Source organism: Leuresthes tenuis, unplaced genomic scaffold (genome assembly GCF_036924035.1).
Source record: "Leuresthes tenuis unplaced genomic scaffold, fLeuTen1.0.hap1 SCAF_14, whole genome shotgun sequence".
NCBI lineage: Eukaryota > Metazoa > Chordata > Actinopteri > Atheriniformes > Atherinopsidae > Leuresthes > Leuresthes tenuis.
The window spans coordinates 16,556,426-16,580,228 of NW_027325368.1; the positions used below are offsets into that span (position 1 = coordinate 16,556,426).

At 42.7% G+C, this 23,803-nt stretch overlaps 5 protein-coding genes across 11 annotated transcripts; 2 read left to right on the forward strand and 3 right to left on the reverse strand.

Annotated features, from left to right (window-relative positions):
* Positions 1 to 5,487, forward strand: chrng (cholinergic receptor, nicotinic, gamma). Its single transcript, XM_072363694.1, has 12 exons — positions 1 to 182; positions 1,111 to 1,247; positions 1,338 to 1,382; positions 1,477 to 1,601; positions 2,819 to 2,974; positions 3,488 to 3,585; positions 3,717 to 3,917; positions 4,140 to 4,254; positions 4,345 to 4,459; positions 4,553 to 4,787; positions 4,872 to 5,005; positions 5,135 to 5,487. The coding sequence occupies exons 1-12, from the start codon at positions 119 to 121 to the stop codon at positions 5,318 to 5,320; spliced, it is 1,611 nt and encodes a 536-aa protein (XP_072219795.1). The 5' UTR covers positions 1 to 118; the 3' UTR covers positions 5,321 to 5,487.
* A 424-nt stretch (positions 5,488 to 5,911) lies between these two features.
* Positions 5,912 to 11,625, forward strand: LOC140268711 (phospholipid scramblase family member 5). 3 transcript variants are annotated; one of them, XM_072363676.1, is made up of 8 exons: positions 5,912 to 6,469; positions 6,737 to 7,094; positions 7,182 to 7,259; positions 7,370 to 7,562; positions 9,044 to 9,155; positions 9,257 to 9,356; positions 9,747 to 9,805; positions 10,786 to 11,625. In XM_072363676.1, the coding sequence occupies exons 2-8, from the start codon at positions 6,746 to 6,748 to the stop codon at positions 10,810 to 10,812; spliced, it is 918 nt and encodes a 305-aa protein (XP_072219777.1). In that variant the 5' UTR covers positions 5,912 to 6,469; positions 6,737 to 6,745; the 3' UTR covers positions 10,813 to 11,625. The 3 variants fall into 3 exon arrangements, with proteins under 3 accessions (XP_072219777.1, XP_072219775.1, XP_072219776.1); XM_072363674.1 differs by lacking the exon at positions 10,786 to 11,625 and adding an exon at positions 10,142 to 10,395; XM_072363675.1 differs by lacking the exons at positions 5,912 to 6,469; positions 10,786 to 11,625 and adding an exon at positions 10,142 to 10,395 and having other exon boundaries at positions 6,496 to 7,094.
* On the reverse strand, positions 11,013 to 15,635 carry eif4e2 (eukaryotic translation initiation factor 4E family member 2). Of its 3 annotated transcripts, none has more exons than XM_072363677.1 (8): positions 15,512 to 15,635; positions 14,486 to 14,597; positions 14,254 to 14,409; positions 14,000 to 14,104; positions 13,714 to 13,866; positions 13,483 to 13,619; positions 12,666 to 12,742; positions 11,013 to 12,138 (listed from the first exon to the last, which is right to left on the reverse strand). In XM_072363677.1, exons 1-7 carry the CDS (start codon positions 15,529 to 15,531, stop codon positions 12,694 to 12,696), a joined length of 732 nt encoding a protein of 243 aa, XP_072219778.1. In that variant the 5' UTR covers positions 15,532 to 15,635; the 3' UTR covers positions 11,013 to 12,138; positions 12,666 to 12,693. The 3 variants fall into 3 exon arrangements, with proteins under 3 accessions (XP_072219778.1, XP_072219779.1, XP_072219780.1); XM_072363678.1 differs by having other exon boundaries at positions 13,479 to 13,619; XM_072363679.1 differs by having other exon boundaries at positions 14,254 to 14,388; positions 15,512 to 15,634.
* Positions 15,636 to 15,767: 132 nt separating this feature from the next.
* Positions 15,768 to 22,439, reverse strand: capn10 (calpain 10). 3 transcript variants are annotated; one of them, XM_072363572.1, is made up of 13 exons: positions 22,135 to 22,439; positions 21,627 to 21,851; positions 21,125 to 21,256; positions 20,839 to 21,035; positions 20,424 to 20,653; positions 20,203 to 20,344; positions 19,107 to 19,273; positions 18,768 to 19,024; positions 18,492 to 18,694; positions 18,107 to 18,362; positions 17,442 to 17,635; positions 17,274 to 17,319; positions 15,768 to 16,117 (listed from the first exon to the last, which is right to left on the reverse strand). In XM_072363572.1, the coding sequence occupies exons 2-13, from the start codon at positions 21,768 to 21,770 to the stop codon at positions 16,031 to 16,033; spliced, it is 2,055 nt and encodes a 684-aa protein (XP_072219673.1). In that variant the 5' UTR covers positions 21,771 to 21,851; positions 22,135 to 22,439; the 3' UTR covers positions 15,768 to 16,030. The 3 variants fall into 3 exon arrangements, with proteins under 3 accessions (XP_072219673.1, XP_072219672.1, XP_072219674.1); XM_072363571.1 differs by having other exon boundaries at positions 21,627 to 22,439; XM_072363573.1 differs by having other exon boundaries at positions 16,032 to 16,801; positions 21,627 to 22,439.
* Positions 22,440 to 23,033: 594 nt separating this feature from the next.
* On the reverse strand, positions 23,034 to 23,803 carry ccl20a.4 (chemokine (C-C motif) ligand 20a, duplicate 4). Its single transcript, XM_072363931.1, has 4 exons — positions 23,696 to 23,803; positions 23,407 to 23,518; positions 23,215 to 23,295; positions 23,034 to 23,123 (listed from the first exon to the last, which is right to left on the reverse strand). Exons 1-4 carry the CDS (start codon positions 23,763 to 23,765, stop codon positions 23,114 to 23,116), a joined length of 273 nt encoding a protein of 90 aa, XP_072220032.1. The 5' UTR covers positions 23,766 to 23,803; the 3' UTR covers positions 23,034 to 23,113.

Consider the following 23,803-nt stretch of genomic DNA (forward strand, 5'->3'; position numbering starts at 1 on the left):
CATGGAGACACACGCACATAAATAAGCCAAGGACCGGCAGCTCCACCAAGTAGTGTCCTTGTGTATCAGATTTGTGATCACGACTTTGTCTCAGACTGTGCTGCGCACACACACACTGATGGATTCTGGATCCCGATGCCCTCTGCTGCTCTTTGTGAGAGTGCTCGTGATTTCTGCCACAGGTAGGGACTCACCTCACATTTGGATTCAGTATGGAATTAGATTTTTCTTCAGTGGAGATCATGTTTAAACAAGGGCACAACATTCTTGAAGTAGGCACCTAATTTTAAAAAGCATGACTTTTTTCATAATTCTTCACAATTCATTAAGCTTTGTGGCACATTTCGAAACTAAAGGCTAGGGATACAACAAGGATCAACTGTTTTATTAAAACACCTTTTTGATCTCTGAATTGTGTCGAATGAGCTGCACACTCATACTATATTGGTATATAGTGTGTTCTGCTACAGACAGAAGGCATTTTACTACTTGAAATAATACCTGTGTGACTGTCTTATGTTGGCTGTTTCATGATATTCAACACAAGGAGTTTTGAATTACTTTTTGAACCAAACACTTTTAACTAATTAAGTTTGACAAAAGGGTTCTTCTTGGTTTAGCTAACAGGCTCTGAAGTTTCTTTCAGATTTGTGTTACCCTGCATTTGTTTAAACTGGGCTGAGCAAATTGAACTTGAAAGAAAAAAAAACACTTTTTTTACTCTGAAGATATCCTATTTTTTGTATATTAAGAATGTACAAAAAAGACACCGGAGGAGGGCACTTGATGGAAATTTTGATCCTAACTTTTTTCTTACCTCATTTTTCCAGTTTTTAATCCAAGCTTATGTTATGAAGAGGTCAAAAGTCAGATGTAAGGTCAAATAGATGCTTCATGATAAATCGTTTGGAGGTCTCTTTTGGTCTAATAAAGCTCTTAAGTATACAACTGGAATCCTGGAGTTTTGACTGTGGTTTGCAAAGAGTTTTACTCTGCAAAATGTGCCAAAAAACATGTAAAATCTACTGAGCTACATCTCTTTTAAATCTTTGCTGTGACCCTGTGAGCCGTTCATATTTTCTTGCTCTGTTATTTGTATTTTAACCAAAGTGTCAGCGGTCAACCTCGAGGGAGAACTTTTTAAGGATTTGATGAAGGGCTACAACAAGAACGTCCAGCCCACGGAGAAGAGTGGAGACATCACCCAGGTCTACATCAAAATGACACTCACCAACCTCATTTCTCTGGTGAGCAGTTCTCAGTGTGATACTTTCAGCAGTGCCAGTGGTTTAACAGGCCTTAAAGCTAACATTCTTTGTTAATTTGTCACTAACTAGAATGAGAAGGAGGAGGCCCTGATGACCAGCGTCTGGATAGAAATGGTAACTTTGCTCACACTTCATCTGCTGGATCTTTACAAAGATGGTCCATTAGTTAGACAGTCAAAAGTCAAACCTACTGAATTTGTGTATGCAGCAATGGTGTGACTACAGGCTCAGGTGGGACCAACCACCAAGATCAGCTCTATATGGGAACATAACATCTGAACTACGTGTCCCCTCCAAAAGTATCTGGCTGCCTGATGTCATACTGGAGAACAAGTAAGTGCATCTACCTTCCTATCTGACTATGTCAGGTGATTAAAAAAACATTTTCATTTGCTTGATAAAATGGCCAGCTTGTCTACTAGTTCTATTCATATATATATATTCTTTAAACGTTAATAAAAAATTAAATGCAATTATTTTAAAATCTCACAAAACTAATGTTTTACTCTCATTACAACATAGACCACCGTCAACACAGAACTGCTGAAAGTGGCACCATACACAAATGCAGGTTAAAGTTGTATCATGCAAAGTAGAAGCCATGTGAACATGATCCAGAAATGCTGCTGGCTTGTCTGCACCAAAGCAGCGAGAATCCTATCAGACAAGAATCAGAAAAAATTTCTCCCCCAAAGGTCCAGCTGCTAGTCCCCTTAGTTTCCAAATGTTTACACACCATTGTTGCAGCAAAGGGGGATGCTACAAAATGTTAAATGAGGACTCGTTAGATTCAACATTAACAAATTTTCTTTTTATTAAATAGTAAAATGTCTCATTTTGAATATTCTATATAATTCTATGCTCTATTTTGAATTAAATATTGGTTAATGAGATTTACAAAACACAGCATCCTGTGTTTGTTTACATTCTACACTCTCGTGGTGGTAAATAAAAAAAAAAAAATTCTAATAATAATCAGGCACAGCAGTTAGGATACGGGTTGCCAAAGCTGATGACCTCACATTTCTTTAAAATTAAATCTCACTATTGGGTTGAGTTTTCTTAAGTCACACCAAACCAATTAAGTGCATTAGTTTAAGCAGGTTAGGATATGACCTACAGTAGCTATCGTTTAAATTCTTAACAGAACAATAACTTTCTCAATCCTTGCCCTCTGGACTTGAACTACCCATGTTGCGACTGGTAGATGAATGCTTTTCCTCCTGAGCTACAGCCACCTCGCTGGTTGAAAAACTGCTTCCTAAAATGGCAGAGCAGAAATTACATTGAGAAAATAAAGCTATTCATAGAAGAAGAATAACAAAATAAACCTCCAAACTTTGCGCCTTAAGCATTCGGGCAACTTTTTAAGGTTGTACACATTTTTAGTTGGCAGGCTGGACTATATCAGAGGAGGCGCTGATCTTCAAAACTGTGTAACTGTGTATTGACATGATGTTTGCACACAAAATGATCAAGAATCATTTTTGCTTTGTATGTGTGGAACAGCTTGAACCAGCCTCATTCTTCTTCTTTCTTCTGGTCTGCAGTGTGGATGGACAATTTGAGGTGGCACTTTACTGCAATGCGCTGGTTTCCCCTAACGGCTGTGTGTACTGGCTGCCTCCTGCCATCTACCGCAGTGCATGTGCCATCACGGTGAACTACTTTCCCTTTGACTGGCAAAACTGCACCATGGTCTTCCGGTGAGTATGTGAGCCTTCTTTAAAATAGAAAATGGGAGATCTCATTTTGAAATGAATATCTTCACATGTTGCTCTGAGAACACATGACTACATTGAATGTTTTCTGATAAATTGTGAGTTTACATCCCATAGTTATACATAATTAAACATGGCTGTTGTCGTTTCACGTGATGACTTAAATCGGGTTTCCAAAAAGGTTTAAGGCAAGTTTTCAAAGGACTGTTTTTTAACCATTTAATTAACTAGTAAGTCTAGAATTAGAATTAAGGTTCCACAATTGTTTTGATGGCGTGTTTAATTTCTATGGTCCTTTGGATTGTCCAAGACACAACTGGACATAAGAGCAAAAAACTTACACGGTCACTGGTTAGGCATCTTTGTGCATCACTAAAATCTGCAGAGTTCAGAGTAAGTTTCTACATTCATGGTCCCTTTTCAGCATTCTGTCTTGTAAAGTAGAATTGATGGTTGTTTTTGTCGTGGACACAGACTGCATGTCTTCTCTGTGTTCAGCTCCCGTACTTACAGCGCCAATGAGATTGAGTTAGTTCTCAAGCAGGAGGACAACCACACGCTGGAGTGGGTGGATATTGATCCAGAGGCTTTCACAGGTATGGAAAATTTTGAAGAACGGATTTTGAATAATTGTACAAAACACAAGCACTTCTGGGCTTTATGTAAAGCAATAAGATGTTCTTCTTCATCTAAAACAAATGAAAGACTTTGACTCTGTTGTGTTAAGAGAATGGAGAGTGGATCATCAAACACAGACCAGCCAAGAAAGTGATCAACACTCAGTACACCAAAGATGACCTGGAGTACCAGGAAGTAGTTTTCTTCCTTGTCATCCAGAGAAAGCCCCTCTTCTACATCATCAACATTATTGCTCCCTGTGTGCTCTTCTCCTCCCTCGGCTTGCTGGTTTACTACTTACCTGCCAAAGGTTTCCCTCTTTTTGTATATTTAAATGTCTCATCTTGTGTTGTTTGACCTTTGTCACTTCAATTTCATATTGCCCCAGGATTTGTATTCACTTGTGACCATGTTAAAAGAGAGGTGGTCCGTTTGAGACTGTAACAAACCAATTGAAGCTAGCATTTACCTGTGTGTTTATATTAGCCTAAAACCTCACCACTCTGACTTTATATTGGTTTGAGTTTTGCAGCCGGTGGTCAGAAGTGCACCATGTCAATTGCCACCCTTTTGGGACAGACTGTGTTTCTCCTCCTGATCGCTAAGAAGGTTCCAGAGACTTCAAAAGCAGTGCCTCTTATTGAAAAGTAAGTTTATGTTGGTCAGAGTTTCAGCCTGACATGTCCTGATCCATAACAGCGCAGAGAGAGGGATGATGTGAGAACATTTCACTGCAGGTATCTGATGTTTGTGATGTCAGTGACCACCATGGTTGTGATGAACTGTGTGATAGTCCTCAACGTATCCCTGAGAACCCCAAACACCCACGTAATGACAGACAATGTCCGAAAGGTGAGACTGTGTCCGGATCTTCTACAGCAGCTGCATAAAGATTAATGAGTCTGTTTCTCTTCAAATTTACCTCCAACCTCGTGTCATCCTCAGATCCTCCTGAACAGCCTACCTCAGCTACTGCGGATGCAGATGCAACCTTGGACACCAGACAATGACAAAACCTCAGACTCTCTGTCTGATGACGGAGTTCCCAGCCGACGCCGCAGCTCCCTGACTCTCATCACCAAGGCAGAAGAATATCTGATGAAAACTGCTCGATCTGAGCTCATGTTTTCCAGACTCAAGGACAGAAGCGGATTGGTGAAGTCAGCGTTAGAGAAGCTGCGTAAGTTTCTACAAGCTGTGTATGAAAGGGTGTTTGCCTTCTGTCATGAATCTAATATTAGGATTTGATATATTATGTACCCAGATGATGGAATAAGAGGAGGTTCGGCTGAGAATCTTTATACCAGTCTGGCACACGCTTCTCCAGAGCTGAAGCAGTGCGTGGCCTCCTGCAAGCACATAGCAGAGACTGCAAGACAGCAAAACAACTTCCAAAATGTAAGCTCTTACACATATACGCCCATTTTGTTCTTCATCTGTTTATGATGCTTGAGGGGTTATTATGCTAATGAGCGATTAGCACATAATGCAATCAGCCCTTAATCTGTCATTTTTACTTAACCCTAGGAGAATGAAGAATGGTTCTTGGTTGCCCGGGTGATCGACAGAGTCTGCTTTATTGTCATGGCATCAGTCTTCTTCATCGGCACTATTGGGATCTTCCTAATGGGTCATTTCAACCAGCCGCCCTCCTCCCCTTTCCTCAATGATCCAAAGAAGTATCTCCCTCCATTAAACAACACACTGGTGTAGAATGCAATATGTGCTGATTTCCTGAGGTGAGCCGGGAGGAAACTGTCTGTTTACATACGTAACTCCAAACTGGAAACCTGACAGAGCTGTCAGTTGTGGGCCTGTGGCCTGTCAGTGGTGAAGTTGCGTGCTCTTGGTGATAAAGGATCTGCTGTACTGTAGTGTGGATGCATGGTATGAGGTGTAAATGACATGTGAGATTGAACATTTTTGTCAAAATCAAAATCAGGAGAAATCATTTCATCTCAGCGTTAGCTGCAAAATGTTTCATTTGATGATTTTATTAATAAGTGTGAGGATACGTGTAAAACCAGATGCTCTAAATAAAAACGTTTATCAATAAATGCACAGTGTAAAGTTATGACATCATGGCCATGCCACAGTTTTTTGTTTTTTTTTAATCATCCTGTGTTTGACACCATCTTCGATGCCATTAGAGAGCAGAGACCTCCGGCCTCCCACCAAAATACAAACGCAGCCACACAGCCCCCCCACCTCTGGAAGCAGGATTTCAATTACATGGCTGAGTGGTGCCTTTCTAGCACAACAAAAGGCAGATCCGGCTGGTTGGGATGGAAACGGAGTCGGGGTGAGACAGAGAGAGCTGGCGTGAGACATCCAGAAACACACACTCACAAAGCCAAACATTGCTACGTGAATAGTCACACACACAGGTGGTAAGGAGGCTTAACCCTTCCTGATCGGGAATGTTTGCCTGGTCTCTCACAGTTAGATGGTCAAAGTCTCGAGGTGACTGGAGGTTTGCCACTAATGGTAGGAAGCAAGACCTTTTCTGTTTTTGTTTGTCTTTCTAATCTTTTCTTACTTTTATGTCAAATAAATCACAGTAAACGCGGCAGGAAGATTGTAAATGTTCAACTTGAATTATTTGATTTGTGGGATGTACTTTAAAGTCAAACTTCTGCTTCTACTGCTTATATGGACACCGACCATGTTATGAAACAGGACTGTTGGTGTGTGATGTGAATGAAAAGGGGCTCAGGCAGGCTGCTATGGTGAGACTGATGTTTATATTGCTGCCAGGGAGCTGACTAGAGCCACTTGTAAGAAACACCGTGTCACAAGCAGGAGAGTTGTTTTCCCGAAACTTTCCATCACAACCTGAGGAACTAACCCAGTATCTAAAAAGTAAGTTGTAGTCGTGAAAAAGTAATTTCTATTCTCGGGACTTACGCTTAACTGTTGGTTATTCTTTGAAAATCTAAAGACTCTGTTGAATCATTTTCAAGTTTACAGTCCAGCATTTTCTGCTCCAACGTAAATTAACTGAAAAATTCCTCAGCGACTCAGCTCAGCTGCTCCTCCTCCAGAACCTAAAAATATTCTTCAGAAACATTTCTTAGAAATCAACACTTGCATCTGATTTGAAGTATTTACCATGTATGCCGTTTTTAGCTGAGCACCATGTCGGCAGTGACCCATCAGCCTCTTCCCTTTGGTCCACTTGAGCGAGAAGGGCACATCCAGATGATCTTCAAAGCTTTCCAAAACCACTGTGAACCTTCTTGTGAGTGCCAGACTCACTTAGCCAGACCCAAATCCCGCCAAGAGCCAACGGATAGGGAATCTGAGGGACAGCTGTCAGATCTGACTCCTCAGAGGGGGATGGAGAACAGCTGCGTGCAACCACCAGGGGCACCGAAGAGGCCGGAGGTGGAGGTGCAGAAGCTGGGAGGTGAAGCGGGACTGAACTTTCTGACTGTACTGGAAACAGTCAGTCAGATTCATATCACTGCCAGACCAGAGCTGCAAGGTGAATTAAGTGGGATTACTTTGTGTATTTCTGAGTGTAAAAGAAGTAACTTGGCTGTTTTAAGTAAACACTTCTTTCTCATCGCAGGTCCACAATGTGTTTCCAGGAGGATCTACAGCATCACCACAGAAGGCAGGAATCCTCAGCTGTTTGTAGCCGTGGAAGGTACTCAAAGTGTTCAGCTACGTGTCGTCACTGAGAACGTCTCATTAACAGGGATTTGTGATGCATTTCAGTGTATACTCACCATTTCTTTAATCTCCCCCTGCTGTCAGAGAGCTCTTGTGTGTGCCTTCAGTGTTGCGGTCCAGCTCGGGCCTGTTCCCTGCAGGGCTTTGACTGTCAAGGCCGCCCGGTCTTTTACTTCAAGAGGCCTTTCAGGGTGGATGCCTGCTGCCTCGGCTGCTGCCTGATGGAGATTAGAGCCTACTCACCTCAAAAGAATCTCATTGGCGCTGTGTGTCAGAGGTGAGTCAGTCTAAACATTGCTCTGTTGCTCTTGTCTCCATAAAAAAAAATTCTATTATTCTAATATCATGTTACTTTTTGAACATGGAAGACTTTTGTCCATTTTGTTTTAGAGCTTTTATAGTGAGTCTAAAGCTGGCACCAAACACTGATGACGTGTGTGTGTGTAGTTTGCTAATGAGGCTCAGCTCAGTTTTAAAGGTCTGAGGTGAAAAGACCGAATTAATGAGTCATGGCCATAATAAAGTTACACTTAGAATATATGCCAAATATTATAAGAGTTTAGTTTTTAAAGGCTCTGCCAAATATGCTTAAATCTGTGGAATAAACCAAGGCGAGTTAAAATAAGACGACAAACGTTTAGAAATAAGACCTAAAATTTCTGCTGTCTTCTTTTGGCCTGAGTTTATTTAAAATGTGCTGAGACTAAAACCAAAACTGTCTTGTGGTGTGAATTTGACAAAATGCCTCAATCTCCAGCCTGAACAACAGAGGGAACATCGAGTTTTTTATCAACCAGCCAATTTGATCGTATAGAAGTATATTAGTGCTCGTGACATAGGTAACTTGCACACATGAAGGTTTAGAGAATAAACATGGTATTCAGGTCGCAACATATGCTACCACCCAGGCACTTTTTTCAGTGAAGGCTTTGCTTATTTCAGCAAGACAATTCCAGAAAACACTCTTACAACAGCATGGCTGTGCGCTTAGTCAAGAAAAGGTGAAGCAGCACAGTGATAAATATGCCTCAATTCCAACTAATTTAACAATGAGTTGTGTGACCCTTTTTCGGAATTAGGTTGTGTTATCACAATACTGTTCCTGTAAAAGTAATACTCGACTCTTCAGACTGAACAACTCATCATATGGGGCAGTTTCCATGTTACCCCAGTGCCTGGCGACCCAGAGTCACCCTAGATTCCCTGGCCTTTCTGCAAATAGCAGTGAGGGCCTTAAATGTTCCACACAGCCGGGGTGTAGTCTAAACCTGGGAGGGTTAATGCACAAAACAGCTGTCTGCATGGAAATACATCAACATGGATGCTTTGGGCTTGCAAGGAAGGAATGTGGCATCCTTCTTTCTTCATTTGCTAGAAATCTGACTCCAGGGTGAGCAGGACTGCTTTTGTGTGACGAGTTTAGAGTTTTCCAGAAGTAACACTCATTGAGGTTGTGTCCAATAAGCAGCCACCCGGAAAAGGTTTTAGTGACCAGAAATCGACACGGTATAAATATTCTCTCAGTTGTGCTAAAATAAAGTGTGCTGTTGTAATCTGGCGCTATATAAATAAAATTGAATTGAATTGAATTGCCCCGATCTGAGCTCTTCTGACACTGAGCAAATTGTGGTTCTGCGCCACAGGATCATGACAACTGAAAACGTGGTCAACCAAGCATCAAGGCTGGGCTGCACCACAGTGGCAACTACTGCTCAACGTGAGGCTTCTTATTGCTGTGTTTGCCGAGTGTGTTTTCAGGTGGAGCATGTTCACCCCCCTCCTTGAGGTGTGCAATTCAGATGGAGAATCTACAATCAGGATCCAGGGCTCCTGCTGCCCAAGCCGCTGCCTCACCAACCAGCACTTCCAGGTTTATATAACTTCATGTAACTTTATATAACTTCAATACATCAGCATAACACACTATGTATCATTGATTCTCGTTCCCCATTGTTTTAAATTGTACTTCAGATTGTCTCCAATGTTGGTGAGCAAATAGGCACAATATGGAAGAAATGGCCTGGCTTCAATGATGAGCGTAACATGGACCATGAATTTTTTGGGTTGGAGGGTGAGTATATATCAAGATATGTTACTTCCAGTTGCTCGTGAAGTGGCAAATCTGTCTTTTGAGAGACACAAGACTAGCATCAGGCTGTCTCATTTCTAAAACACACCTAGGTAAGCCAAATGAATTTCTTCTTAGAAGAGAGAGAGAGAGGTCACCAGAAAGCAATACAAAGTGATTTGAGTGATCAATTTTATTCCATTGCGAGATATTTCAAGAAGAGTTGCACAGATTTTTATAATCAAGTCAAGCAACACCTTATTAAGAAAATTTCCTTTAATGTGTCTCTTGTCTTTTTAGTGAATGGTGATCTATGGATTACATGCAGGCTTGTGTACTCTTTCATTTAAAGCCAGTAATTCTGGCATTTGTGGATCTGTTTCTATCCTCTAGTGCCATTGAGTTTGGACTCACACACCAAACTCCTGCTTCTTGCAGCCACTTTCTTATTGGTAAGCATTTACACTTCTCTTCCCTTTTGTGTGGGATGATATGTTATTAGGATCCAATATGATTAAATGCATTAGAATTGTCCTGTTGTACCTTATGTATGTGATAAAAATCACATGAAACTGGTTCTTAAATTAGGAAATCACAACCTAACCAACACGTGTCACAGATACACTGTGTGATTATTTATTTAACAAAAAACTAAGCCAATCTGCAATCTGTGGAAAAACTAAGTACTGTTTTTCTGTCGACTGGCCTCAAATTTGATTTGGTTTTCTTCAAATTTGGTGCTGTGCATTGTGACCAAACATCTCCATTTTGGTGTCATCTGTCCAAAGGACATTGCTCCAGAAGTCTGGTGGTTTTTCCAGGTGCAACTAAACCGTGCTGCCATGTCAGGCCTGAAACTAAACGCTTGGAATAGGGTTTTGCCATCTCTCTTGAGTATTGACGAGTCTGACCTTGGGACGTCCACTCCTGAAGATTTGACAACCGTCTTGAATGTTTTCCATTTGTGAATCATTTTTCTCACTATAGAATGATAGAAATGGTCTTATAACCCTTCCTAGATCAATGGACAGTAACAACTGACCTTAAATTACTTCCCTGCCTTAGGATTGTGTTAAACACTGACTTTTCATTTTGGCTTAAGTGTTGTTAAATAAATTATCTTCTGTAGCATGCCATGTGTTGTTCATCTGATGTTATACTTACCTAATTTTAAGACTTGGTACAAAGGTAGTTTCATGCATTAAAATTGTACTTCATAGAGTATACTTTGATAATTACATACACAGTAGAGTGTAATGCTCCATCAAGGAACCCCTAAAGTTAGAAAATAGTACTAAACCCTACACTTTAAAATGTTTCTGCAAAGCAAGTAGTTGCAAAAAATATAAATCTTTTAAAATATTACGTAGGATTTAGTACTCCAACACAATGAAAGCACCTCACCTTTCCCCCCCCTCTCATTTCTCTGCAGAATCACATGTTCTTTGAGATGAGCTGATCAGAACAAAGGCCTTTCATTAATAACACCATTCAGCTCAGCCGGCATACGGAGCAAGAGACCGCACCACGTGCACCGGGTTCCTGTCGCTTACAAAAGGTGCACCATGGGAAACTAAAAGTGAAGCAGAGCCTCGTTTTTCCTCGACAGACGTCAGTGCTCCAGCATCCATTAACAAAACGTAGTGACACTGAACCAGCTTTAGCAGCAGATGCATATTCAACATTTATTGCTATAATCCATCAGGTGTACATCCAACACAGTGTTTCTTCACTCCTGACAGAAACACCTGCTTCCAACATCACACGACCAGATTTGGGCAGCAAAAGTTTATCCACAAAAGCGCTTTTCTTCCAAGGAAAAAAAAAAAAAAAAAAGAAGAAAAAAAATGCTGCCCAGGATAAAAATCTGTACCGGACCCTCATCCTGGGTCCAATTTCATTTCCACTAATACAAAAAGGAAAAAATAACAGATTGGTTGTTTTTTTTTTAGGACGCTCACATTTCCTGCTGATGGCCTTAAAGCAAAGTCCTTCCTGTGGACTCTTTAGAGATGAAGTACAGATAGAACTGACAGAAGCCGGGATCGAGGCCAGGCACAGTGATTTAGGCAGCTTGGCAGTTCATTCTCAAGGTGGAGATCATACAACCCTCTGCCTTACACACAATGGTCCTCATCCTTTGGAATTCAACTTCCAAGTCAGAATCGTTGCCGATTCAATCACGTGATCGTGAAGTGAACTGTATTTACAAATATATCATACACAATATCTGTTGTAGCTCAAAATGACCAGAGGAACTGCAATTAAAATACAGCACTGTAATAAAATATTGTCAACCTGCAACCCTGTTTGAGTCCCAATAAAACTGATTAACACAGACTTATTTTAACAGTAGATGTGATGTCACGTTAAGCAATAAAACCATATCTAAGCTTTACATTAGACTGATTTTGTTGTCTTTTGTCAAGCACACCTTGTCGACAGCAAATGACCTGATCAGCATACAACAGTCACACAGCCTCCCTCTGGTGGCAAGTTAACAGATGATAGAACTTGCATTTAAAAAAAAAAACAAAAAAGAAGAAAAATAGGGAGGCTTTGCTTTCCAACAGTTGGTTAAAAGTGTTTCTCCCTCTTCAGCTTGGTTTATTCGTCTGCTGGCAGGTTTTCTATTCGTTTCCAATTTAACAGACAAAGGGAATGGTCTTCGGGCCTCTGTTCCTGACTTTTGCTCCGTCTTCATGTCACACAGTGCCAATCCTTGCAGAGGTATCCTTCCATGGACTCGTCCACCCCCCAACACGTTACATATACACACACACACCTAAATAGCACAAACACACACAAAATTAGGATGAGACAAAAGGGGGTGGGGGGGGCTTCCACCAGAGTGGTTCCAGTGCTGGTTTAGAGCCAGAGTCTAACAGAACCAGTTCTATCTGTTTTGGCCGACGAAGCTCTGGTTGCCGTCCCGAATGATTGGTGCTACTTTAGCACCAACCCTTTGCTAATCCAGAGCGAATAACAACTCGAGTCGGGTGACGAAGATCAACCAGATAATCTAAAATATTTTGACCAAAACTTTCAAAATTAAAGAGCAAGCACAGTATTTATTCTGCTTAATTCAAGAATTTTAAAAAAATAAAAGAAGGAAGAACATAAACTCGTTGTTCCCCTCATTTTCCTGCTATCATTTTCCTCATTTGCCATCTAATTTGTATTGTTTTTAAAAATTAAAAAAAAAACAAAAAAAAACACCTGTGTTGGCTCTAAATCGCAGCACCGGAACACTTAAGTGCATCAGATAAAATCATCTTGGTTTACAAAAACTAGTGAGGCATTCGTTCTTACTCTTCTCAGAGCATCTCGGTGCGAGGGGCTAACGTCCACCACTAGCATTCACCAGACCATGGAAGTCTTCCCAGGCTCTGTAAACAGAGGAGCACACAGTGCATCATCATTCACAGTAAAACACTCTTTAGCTTTTTATGCATTTTCATTGAGAGAATCACAGCCGCATCAGTTGATTCCAAAAGCACGTTCAACACGTCGGGCTGCGATACTCGACAATTCATTCACTTGTTTTCCAATGTCCGGATTCATTGTGATATTATTCTTTAAAAGTGGACCAAGTTGTATCACAACACACGGTCTCGCCCATCACTAACAGGGACAAATGCACTTTGTTGCTAATGTGATAAGAAATAAATTCAATAAAATCTTTTCCGAGCCAAGATTTCAACATTCTTAGTCGATTACAACACACGAAATTCAGAGAACACAAAACATTTTTATCCAAGACAAACATAATGAATCTGTTTTAGATAACATTTCCTATAAATACAACACCAAATGAAAGCAATGAAAACATCACAGCTATTTCTAATACCTGTGAGCATTGGATTAAATTAATGCAATTACCATCATTACCAAAGATGGATGGAGAATTACTGAAAAGTCACTTCCATTAACGATTACAAATGTTGTTTCTCTCATTTTAAAATGTGAGAAATGAGCGCTGCTTTACTAAAACTGTGCTCTTTGAAACAAACGTGACATTTCCAATGCCTCACTGGTGAGAAAAAGTTTAAGGGCATGCACGTTTATGAAAGTGTACAGACAGAGAAGAGTAGAAGAAAAAAATAATAAAGCGCGGAGACATACATACTTAATGCTGTCTGTATGCGTCTTGTACTCCATGATGGTGTTGGGCGGCAGGTTGAGGACTCTACGCAGCGTGTCTCTGATGCGGGCTGTGGTCGCTTGGTCACTGGCCGTTTTGTTCCAGATGGAGATGATGTCCTCCTGACGTCAAAGAAGCACAAAGAAACGGCCCATGTGAGTGCGGTGAGATCACGCCGTTACGTTCAACGGGTGCGAGTCTCTTAGTGGGCTTTACCTGGAAGCGTACGGACACGACGGCGCCGCAGATCTCTTCTCCCACCATGAACTGCTCCCCCAGCATGGCCAGGATCAGGTTCTCCCAGCACCGAGATGCCAGGCCTTTCCTTAAACGAATGATCCACTTCCCACCCATCTTATTGGCATCATCCTAAACACATGCACAGTTCCCAAGCAGGTTCATCACTGATGGAGCCTAAATGCACTTTCATGATTTTAGCACAAAAAATATATATATATATATATATATATATATATATATATAAAACAACAAATGTACAAACCTCCCACATGGGTTTAATTCCTTCTTTGAAGAGGTGGAAGTCACTATGACCTGTCAGGTCGCCAGGCCGGATCATGTGACTATAGAAACGCCAGAACTGCTCCACCTTGAGAAGAAGAAGAAATATTAACATTGGCCTTGGTTACCTGAGACAGAATGAGGCAGCAGAGCTTGAATGTGCTGACGGCATGTAGCTGAGGTGATGCACAAAAGCCAACAGTGTCTTATAATGAGTTCACAAGGGGACACACACACCGAAGCGAAGCTGCCAATCTGTTTGATGTTCTGCTCATAGCTCTGAGTGCTGGCTGGTCTCCCTGGGGTGCGCCTGGAGTACCAGAAGGTGTAGTTGTACTGAAGAGGGTGCTCTCCTGCGCCCGGAACCACCATCTGCCAAGAACCAGGAAGAAGCTTATTTGTGGCTTTGAGCACATGGGACAATTTTTGGAATGACAATAAAACTTCTTCAATGATTCAGGAGCCTCACTCTTTTCTTGATAGTATTCTGTTCCCTGTCGTCTTCTTCGTTTTTTTCCTTTTCACTGTCTTTCGGTGAGCCCTGGTCCTGGTCGTGATCTCCACTGTCATCGTCTTTCAACCTGGATTTGATGGAAACATTGGGACATGTTCGCATTAGTGCGTTAGGATATTGGCATGGCATAAACGCAGCTCACAGTCAACAGACATACATCCTGCTTTAATAGAAGTGTTTTAGGGGTCTTGGGAGACACTTTATGGTCGCTGCAGAAGCAGCACTTACTGGAGAAGCGGTTGAACACTGTTGCTACACTTACAGATTAGTCTTCATTTTCATGTCCATTTTCCCCTCACCAGAGTAAGCACGTTTTTGTTCGAAACATTATAAAAGTACAAATAAATTTAAAAAAAACAGAAAAACCTAAACATTACCTCTACTCTCGTATAGTGGAGGATTCGTTGTAGGCTTCTATATTTTACAACTTCAAGCGAAGCTAGCCGAGCCTGATAAACTGGTTACTATTTTTCCATTTGGCCTCCAAAAATTAAAACTAACCGTAAAGCACAAGCACATATATCTAGTTAAACTACTCCGGTCGTTTAACAGAAACTACCATTCCGTCAAAAAACAGCACTTGCTTATTCATTTGTACTGAAGGGTAATTTGAGTCCTGTTTAAGCCGAGCCTGCACGCACCGTTTCCCGCCTGTCAAGTACTACCACACCGGTGATTCGAGGCCTGCCCATCTTCCGCCAGGCTAAGCTAATGCTAACAACATATCCCATTTCTCAATATAAGCTACCATCTACTTTTTAATATTGCATCACCACGTTTTAAATGCAGCCGCGTGTGTGGGCCTCCATCTCATGCGGATTCATAAGCGAACAGAAAGCATGCAGCACCATGTTATAAAGCTGACACACCTCTCATTTAATACGAAGCATAGCTTTTATCAACTTTTAGCTCCCCGGTGCATTAGCAGAGGCGACAGAGAGCCAACTCACCGAAACATACTCCATCAAAACTTGTACTCACGCGTCAAATTTGTTGTTCATTATCTTCTAAATGAGAGTCTTTCGGAGTGCGATCACAGCCTCCTGTATTCCGCAGGAACGGCGACGAGCAGTAGTGACACGTGGACGCGCATGCCGTCTGATGAGCTGGAGAGGTCAGGGGTGACACAAGCGCCATCCTTCGCATATATTCATTTATGCTCGCCGGAATTATACATGTATAACACATATTGTACATGTAAAGACATACCAACATCAGAGCTATAATCAACATCAGGTTATGTTTGACAACTTTATTCATCACATATCATAACTTCCAGCATAATAAATATACAACACAGTACCACGCTGATCAGTTAATCATAGCTTTCTAAAAGTCTGGTAACCCTGGCACCAGAAAGTGATCAGAAACCCAGTGACTTCAGTTCACAGACATGGGTGCGAGCTGGCAGACACACCCCACCGCACATGTGCAGCGTCAACACAAAGAGGACTGGCGGTTTCTTCTTAGGAACCGGCTTCCTCTGATGTCCTGCTTTCCTCATTTCATCTCTTCGCTTGTCATCTGTTCTGGCGGCAACTTCAAACGCTGTTTCTGTTCGGGTCCAAACAGAGCTGTAGTCGAAGTCTAGGGGACAAAAGGGGAGCATAAGGGTGAGGATGGAGTTGGGAACAAAGTGGACTTCTTTTGGTTTCAGCTTGACATTAGTGTTTGACAGAGCTATGGGCTGGGACTGTGACATCCCTGCATGTGTGTACTGAAACAAACAATGCAAGCTACATATGAAGCATAGAGTATGGGGTGAGGGATGGGTGGAAAGCTCTGGGATGGTATGGCATGGTGTGGTTTGGTTGGCTCTGCCGATGCAGACCATCCCCTCACCCCTTGCCCCCCCCAGTCTCTGTGAGGACCTTCATGAGAGAACTCTTTGTTCTGGGCCGGCAGGCGCACCAGTGAGTGAATGAGCAAGAGCAGCGGCGGCCTTCTTCAGTGGCGGCTGTTTGTTTACACCAGCCAGTCCCGTCATACTTCATTAGCAGCCCAGCCCACCGACACCTTGTGATGTTCTAATCGCCGATGAGTGTGTAGCTCCACAGAAACTCTGAGCCTCAGCAGTTTGTCTCCCTGCCTTCACAGCCACTCATGGTAGATACATGGCACACACACAAACAGCCATGGCTTCTGTAGTGAGGGTGAATGGCCGAACTGGTCGTTTCATCATGGGCCAAGAGGCACAAGGAGGTGAGCTGACGTCAGTGGAGCACCAACAGTCCCGGAGAACTAGTTTTGCATCACAGAGATGTGAGAGACCTGCCGCCCCAGTGACAGACACAACAAGAAAGGGATTATTCAGTGCTGCCATCTTCTGACGACAATCATCAAACCTGAAAATGTAAATATGAACTATGCACTGTCCCGAGTTCCAAAGGCCCCGAGGCCTCGTTCTGTCAGCGTTCGATTTGCTGATTGTGAAAAGGATAGTGTGAGGGGTGGTGCTGAGATGGAAATGGGATCATCTGGATTTTAGATAACAATCTAAGGTATTACAAGTGTGGCAACTAAAAATGATTTAGTAGATTATGTTATGATTTATGGATTATAACACCTGTCAGTCACTGCCAGACATTATGCATTCACATTGATGGATAGCTTGGTACAAAAGCCAAATAATGAAAATGAATGTAAAAAAAAAAAGATATTCTTCACATTCAAAACCTGTTTCAGGTCAAAAAGGGGAAATTATATTGTATGTTGAGTTAATGCTAAAAATTAATCAACCCACCTCTTGAATGGCTCTGCCGAGCCTTTCCTGACTTTTCACCACTTTCCTGAAAGAGACACAAATCAGCTAACGTTAGCTGAATTATGCAACAAGAGGCGCAATCCAAGCTACCACCTCTGATTTAGTGGTTGATTATGACACAAGGAGCCTCAGAAAATGAGAGCTAACCGGTGTATTCTGCGAGCCAGGCTGAGGGTGAAGTTTGCAGAGCAGTCAGGCTGATAAGTGGACGGTACAATGGTGTAGTAACCAGGAGGAAGAGAGCAGTCCAGACTGACATCCCGCGTGTAACAGTGGGGGACGCAACTGGCCACAGGATCCTCATCCCTGGCTATATTCTGCTCACAGTCCCCCGCTGAGACCTGGGTACATTGTTAAAATCCAATAACTACATTTAAAAACCACCCTGAGTGACTCATACTGCAGTAGCTTGAGTTTAAAATGACTCCATTCTTTCAAAGCCTTCATCAAACAATCATCAAACTTTAATACTGATTATTTGAATGGTTTAATCCTTATTTTCTTGTAAAATTCTGGGGCAGTTTAACTATCCATGCACTATTTGTTTTTTTTTTTAAAATTCGGTTAGTTTCTGCTGAGTCCAAAGGGCAGTGAACAGACAAACACATACATTTTGAGCTTTCTAATCCACAAACAAACCAAATGTACACACACATGCTAAATGTGTCCCTTTCACAGAGATGACTCATGACCTTTTCAACTCAGAAGCTATATTTTCTAAATTAAAAGTGACAATACGTGACTAATCACAGAGTGAATTACACGCTACAACTTTTCCTGACACTAACACTCTCGTTTTCCTGCAGACGGACCTTGTAAATATGGAAGCCGATAGGGTGCAGGTCACTGTCAGGGCAGCTCTGGCGCAGGGTGACGCTGACATTAACAGCCTCTGTCGCCTCTGGTTCGTCACACACTGTAAAAGGGAAGCGGGGGTTCTGCCAGTGAGACGGGAAGTTTCTGCTTCCTCCGGCCGTCCTGCCCTCTTCCCACGAGCCCCGGAAGTGACTGGTCTCCCATTCGCCCTCTGTTCTCAACGGCAGTGAGGGTGCTGGGGTTTTCAGGGCACTGAGGATGACAATCAGACAAAAGTGTCACACAGAGAAAACCCATCTTCTGCAACACAATGCAACGCTGGAAAAGACAAAAAACACTAACACACACAATAGTTGACTATTCTTGATGTGTCAGTCTTACCTGAGGGATGTGGAGGAGGAGGAAAAGACCCTGATGAGAAAGCGGGCCTCGGCTCCTGGCTGGTAGGTGCTGGGGATGAGAAGGTAGTGTCCAGGTTCCAGGTGCCCGTGGAGGATCACCTCTCTCTCATAGGCGTGGCAGTGAGTAGAAGTACAAGGTGGTTTGTTCAACGTCCGGCTCAGATTAAAACGCTTCTTTTCCACCTGATGACAGTTACATGTGAGCCGAACTGCTACAAAACCACACACAGAAACATCTGCAAATGCAAGCCCAAACCTTCCACATGTGAAGAGCGATAGCCTGGTAGTGCTGGTGCTTTGTGTTCCTGCCGTCTTCATGTGGTGTTTGTGCGCGTTTCTCTGCGTTTCTCCATTTTCGATGCTGCAGCAGGGACACCAGGACCTCTCCGCTCTCACGCACTTTGAGCCAAAACTTGGGATTGCTGCCGTAGCTGCTGCTGTTTCGGCTCCCGCCAGCAGTGTGCCCTTTTATCCACCGACCAGCCAGCTGATGGTTGTGTGTCAGAAGATTTCCTGTGAGGCACAGAGTGGGTCAAAAATCAGGCACATAAGGAAGAAAACCTCTTTAGCATGATAAAAAAAGAGAGAGAATAACCTGTATAAATGCTCTTCAGGTGTCCCTCTTTACTGATCGGATATCCCACTGTGACGTCATCAAACTGGGACATAAACTCAGCCTCATCCAGCCAAAACTCCCCCTCGGTGACCCGGGACTGTAGATCTGAGGCACAAACGGGGTCGACACAACTCCAGCCTGCACCGCTGCAGAGAGCGACAGAAAGATAACACACACAATCTACGGAGGTGCGAACATTTATGGCAAAAAAGCTGATAAAAAGTAATGTGTGCCTTACGACGCGTACCACAAGCACGAGCCACTGTTTTTGTTTAAATATAAACGAAACCGTAGGACTGTCCACTAAAACCTTTCATGTCTCAGAAGACAGACGTAATAGAAAACCATTTGAGAACTCAAACCCTTCTTTTTCCCTTGACTGCATCAGTACATGTGAAAGAATCGCCCGTGTACCACGAAAAAGATGTGACGCAGGTAAAAACAAGTCATAATGGGTTAATATAATGAGATCGATAAAAGAAAGATGGCATTTAAGTGTTAACAAAGGGCTGTCATTTTTTTTAGAACTGCAAAATAAACAAACTGCAGTGTTGGGGAGAGGTCTGAACAACAACATGTGGCTCACTTAAAACTAAATCAAATCACTCCAGCCAGCAGGTGGAGACAAAATAAAATGGATGTAAGCTTTGATTAATAATCTGTGTGGTCAAGATAGTCCATCAAAAGCCTGGTGACCAATCAGCCTCAAAAAAGGCCCAAAATGTGCATGAGACTTGGCGTATTTAAGGTTATTTGCAGAGAAAGGTCAGGTATTTGCTAATGTGAGACCCCTTCTCCTTCGTCTGCGTTTTAGAAATGAGAAATTAGACTTAGACATGTGCTGATGAGATAAAGATGAAGTTGGTGTGAGACGAGTTTTAAATGCACGGACTAGTTTAAGTTTGAAATCTTGTAATAGTTAAAGAACAATCCCAGAATCAGGATACAGTTTAGCAATGTCTGGAAACTTTTGGAGCAGGGTTTGAGTACTTCTCAGTACACAAGATTAGACAGTGGATATTTGGGTTTACCCATCACTATAAGAAGAAATCGGCACCGTGTCACACGTGTCTACCTTTGTATCCAAGCACCTCCCCAGCAGCATCGTCCCCAGGGGTTTCTGATCCTAAGCAGCCGCACTTCACTCCCTGACACCTTCTTTATGTCCATCCACTCCATCACAGTCAGAGCATGGTACTGTCCCAGCTCACTGACACCTAAATCAGTAAGACTGTCAGCAGGAGATTTGCTGCGGGATCACTTACTGCATTATCCACAGGGAAAGACTTTTCTAACCTCCGGGGGTGCTGTGAGTGGAGCAGCTCAGTGCACAGTCATCCTTCACTGGGTTCAGAAGGTTCAGATTCAGCTTTTTCCTCCTCATCTGATCACTGTCCTGCTCTGCTGGCTGCTCCTCCTCTGAGCCCAGGTCTCCCAGGCTCCAGCGCTCAGCCAGGCTGCCGGTCAGGTCCACCAGGGCCTCAGACACCTGCCCTGCCCACAGTTGCTCATACGAACCATGAAGTCTGGAGAGGAGCATATAGACAGGGAATGGGATTTTCAAACTTGGCTAAACTTGTTTCTGGGAATGCACAACAAAGTAGATGAAAAGTAGAAGGGGAAAAAGAAAAAAAGTCCTGCATCAAACTCATGGTACATTAGGTTAAACAGAGATAAGACGGGGGGAAACTCCACAGCCCCCGCTTCTTACTTGGCATAGGCCTTTTCCAGCAAGGCTACCCAAAAAGCAGAGGGGGAGTGGCAGCGTGAGAAGCAGAGTGTGGAAGTCATACAGGGCAGCCGGTCGTCGATGGTCACTTCTGTCCAGTGTCCCTGCTGCCAAAAGCGAAAATGAAAGGAGCCCCTGTACCTGCTGTCCCCCCACTGGGGCTGGCCTGGAGGTAACACCTGCACAGAATCCAAAGACACAGTGAGCAGGGCAGTGCAACAGATCCTAAATGTACGTTAGATGGATCATAATACAGCTGCTTGTGTACCTTGTTTAAAAGGTGTTGATTCCTGAGCAGGAAGGTGCATGCACACAGAAACCAGCAATCTCCTAACAGGCCTTGTTTCGCATGGGCCAGGTTGATGTTGGTAGGAAACAGAGATGGCGACTGGCAGAGCTCCTTGAGATGTGAATGAAAGTTGAAGTAAGTCTTAAAGAATAACTCGCTGGAAACGGCTACAGAGAACAGAGTGCGTTAACTTAACACAAGCAAGTTTCAACCAGCTGAAACAGCATTTACAGATAAACAACAATGATGAGAAGAATATTTTTTTACTTCCTCCTCTACATGTGTTGTTTTTCATAACCTTTCATCACTATGTCAACCACCTCACAGGGAAAATCCCTCTTTGGCTGAGCAGATCTTTGACAGGTGATGTGACTTTATGACCCAAAAGCCTAAGGGCAGCTTGACAGGACAGTCATGTTCACCAACACAAGGCATTCGAGGAATTTACGGCGGTATCTCCAGTTTTCCCAGGCCCTCTAACCTGCGGGCGCTCCCATGTGACGTCTCCCTGCAGCCTGGCGATGGGCGTGGAGCTGTGAGAGAACAGAGATGTGTCCTCACAGGGGAAGTCCGGATCCTCAAACAGAGCTGCCCCCGAGCACGCGGGCCTGCCCTCCTCTTTCATGTCTCCTGGAATCCCTGCTGGGTCAGCAGGTGAACTTCAGCCTGCCGACACCATCTTCACCGTATTCAATCCAGTACTCACCTAAACAGAACACACTGCTTGCATTATACACGCGTGACAAGGCATTACATTAGTGGGTTTGTGCAAATATATTCCGAGTAAAACCGCCGCGTGCAGAATTGAACCCTTTTCGAGTCTCACTGTACAAATTCATCTGTCTCCATAAGAGAACGGACACGGCTGAGGTAGCGCATGCTGAGCATTAAACTAATGTGCATGTAAACGAAAAGCTGTAAGCTGTATTTGCTTCCACATTGACGGGGCTGGTAACAGCGTGGCTCTCGTACATTTTCCTCTGTCTTACCTTTCTTCTCTGTCAAGCATCTTCCCCCCCCTCCCCTGCTGTCAAAATTCAAAATAACGCATGCTAGCACAGTTAGCTTCAGCTAGCTTGCGCTACACTCCCAGGCACGCGGGCATCTCCGTATCTCTTTATCTTATCATGGTTTCAGAACTATTACAGCAGCAGCTGTTTATCGACATGGCGCGTTTTGTTATGAGTAACAGTTATGTCCCAACCAGACACGTCATGTTGCAGAGAGAAAGAGCACGTAAAGCGCCTTCCGCTTGGACAGCTGGCTTGGGTCACTGAGACAGTGGATCCTTCCTGTGTTGTTTGGCACTGCCGCCCACTGTTAGCGCACTGAATTACACACCGTGTTGTCCTGTTTGACTGTATGGTAACTCATGCAGTGTAGTAGAACAGATCGGGTTTGGTTGCTGCAGAGGGCATATGATCAGATTACACTGACTACAGATTACATTGATTACATGATAAGTATTTGACTTTGATCTGCCCTGATTACATGAGTGTGGCACGTGTAAGTGAATTAGAGTCACATTTTGATGCATTACTTCATGACTTTTTGATGATGTCTTTCAATTTATGGTGACAAATCTTAAACAGGAACAACGGAGTACACCTGTTGATGTGTATGCCAACACCCTTTTGTGAATTAGCTTTGATTGAACCTTTTTCTGAAAGTTTCCCATCCTGAATAAAGTTTGTAATGTTTTTACCTCTGTGAAAATTCTCGCTCGAGGTTGGAATAGAAAGTAGTGTGTTCTGTTTTTGAAAACACCTTGAAAACGAATTAATCCATGTGACAAAGTTTTTTTTTTTTTTTTAAATTATGATGCATTTATTGACTTTAAAACAAGACATTTTAAGAATCATGAAAAACAATAATACATTATTATTACATTATCGTTTAAAGTGATACATTCAATTTGGGGTGTGTGTGTCGCCATATCTTGGTGGTCTCCATGAATGCAGACTCCGCTCAAGGTTTACTGTTAAGAAAGACAAAATGGAAATTATTAAATAAAGTGTTGGTGCTGGCAATATTAAAAAAAAAAAGAGTTAAGTAAAAGAATATCTTACTAGGGCACTGTTTCAATAGCCTTCTTCACCCACGGCTGGTCAGGATTGGCACAGACAATTTTGCCTTTTCTCAACTTGAAACTGTCATCAAAAAAGCAAAGAAGTTTAGACATTAGTACAAATACAGAGCTGGTGCTTAACATGCACTTCATGATGATGGCTGTTTATTTGGTTTTCATCAGTCTTCCTTACATTATTGCCTTGATGTTGCAGTAATCCGTGCCATTTTGGAATTTGAAGTGTCTCATGTATTTTACTGCGATTGGATCTTTGTAGTAGTCTGTGCAGCAAGGTCCCGTGGAACCTTTGAAGAATAACAGACATCTAAATTAAAAGACTGCTTATATATATATATATATACAATGACCTACTTTAATTTCACAAAACCCATCATTGAAGTATATAAATGCTTTTAAAGGTCAACGATAATCCCCAAAAACACTATCATGAAGCAGGGAATCCTCAGTGAAGTCATACTTACTGGAGTGACTCAAAGCCAACAGCAGTACCAGCAGTATGGAGACGGAGACGCACACAAAAGGCTTAACCATCTTCTTCAGCGTTGAGAGGTTTTCAGGATTCTCACATC

Excerpts from the sequence above, each read along its gene's own strand:
- chrng (XM_072363694.1), top strand. The coding sequence starts at position 119 with ATGGATTCTGGATCCCGATGCCCTCTGCTGCTCTTTGTGAGAGTGCTC. Across the intron at positions 1,602-2,818 it reads GATGTCATACTGGAGAACAA|TGTGGATGGACAATTTGAGG; the intron begins GTAAGTGCATCT and ends TCTGGTCTGCAG. Across the intron at positions 3,586-3,716 it reads TGATCCAGAGGCTTTCACAG|AGAATGGAGAGTGGATCATC; the intron begins GTATGGAAAATT and ends TGTTGTGTTAAG.
- LOC140268711 (XM_072363674.1), top strand. The coding sequence starts at position 6,746 with ATGTCGGCAGTGACCCATCAGCCTCTTCCCTTTGGTCCACTTGAGCGA. Across the intron at positions 9,156-9,256 it reads TCACCAACCAGCACTTCCAG|ATTGTCTCCAATGTTGGTGA; the intron begins GTTTATATAACT and ends ATTGTACTTCAG. Across the intron at positions 9,357-9,746 it reads TGAATTTTTTGGGTTGGAGG|TGCCATTGAGTTTGGACTCA; the intron begins GTGAGTATATAT and ends TCTATCCTCTAG.
- eif4e2 (XM_072363677.1), bottom strand. The coding sequence starts at position 15,531 with ATGAACAACAAATTTGACGC. Across the intron at positions 13,620-13,713 it reads TCGTGTCCGTACGCTTCCAG|GAGGACATCATCTCCATCTG; the intron begins GTAAAGCCCACT and ends CTTTGACGTCAG. Across the intron at positions 12,743-13,482 it reads ACGCATACAGACAGCATTAA|AGCCTGGGAAGACTTCCATG; the intron begins GTATGTATGTCT and ends CTCTGTTTACAG.
- capn10 (XM_072363572.1), bottom strand. The coding sequence starts at position 21,770 with ATGAAAGAGGAGGGCAGGCCCGCGTGCTCGGGGGCAGCTCTGTTTGAG. Across the intron at positions 20,654-20,838 it reads CTGGAAAAGGCCTATGCCAA|ACTTCATGGTTCGTATGAGC; the intron begins GTAAGAAGCGGG and ends GCTCCTCTCCAG. Across the intron at positions 17,320-17,441 it reads CTGGCTCGCAGAATACACCG|GAAAGTGGTGAAAAGTCAGG; the intron begins GTTAGCTCTCAT and ends TGTCTCTTTCAG.
- ccl20a.4 (XM_072363931.1), bottom strand. The coding sequence starts at position 23,765 with ATGGTTAAGCCTTTTGTGTGCGTCTCCGTCTCCATACTGCTGGTACTG. Across the intron at positions 23,519-23,695 it reads GTTGGCTTTGAGTCACTCCA|GTTCCACGGGACCTTGCTGC; the intron begins GTAAGTATGACT and ends TATTCTTCAAAG. Across the intron at positions 23,296-23,406 it reads TGCAACATCAAGGCAATAAT|TTTCAAGTTGAGAAAAGGCA; the intron begins GTAAGGAAGACT and ends TTTTGATGACAG.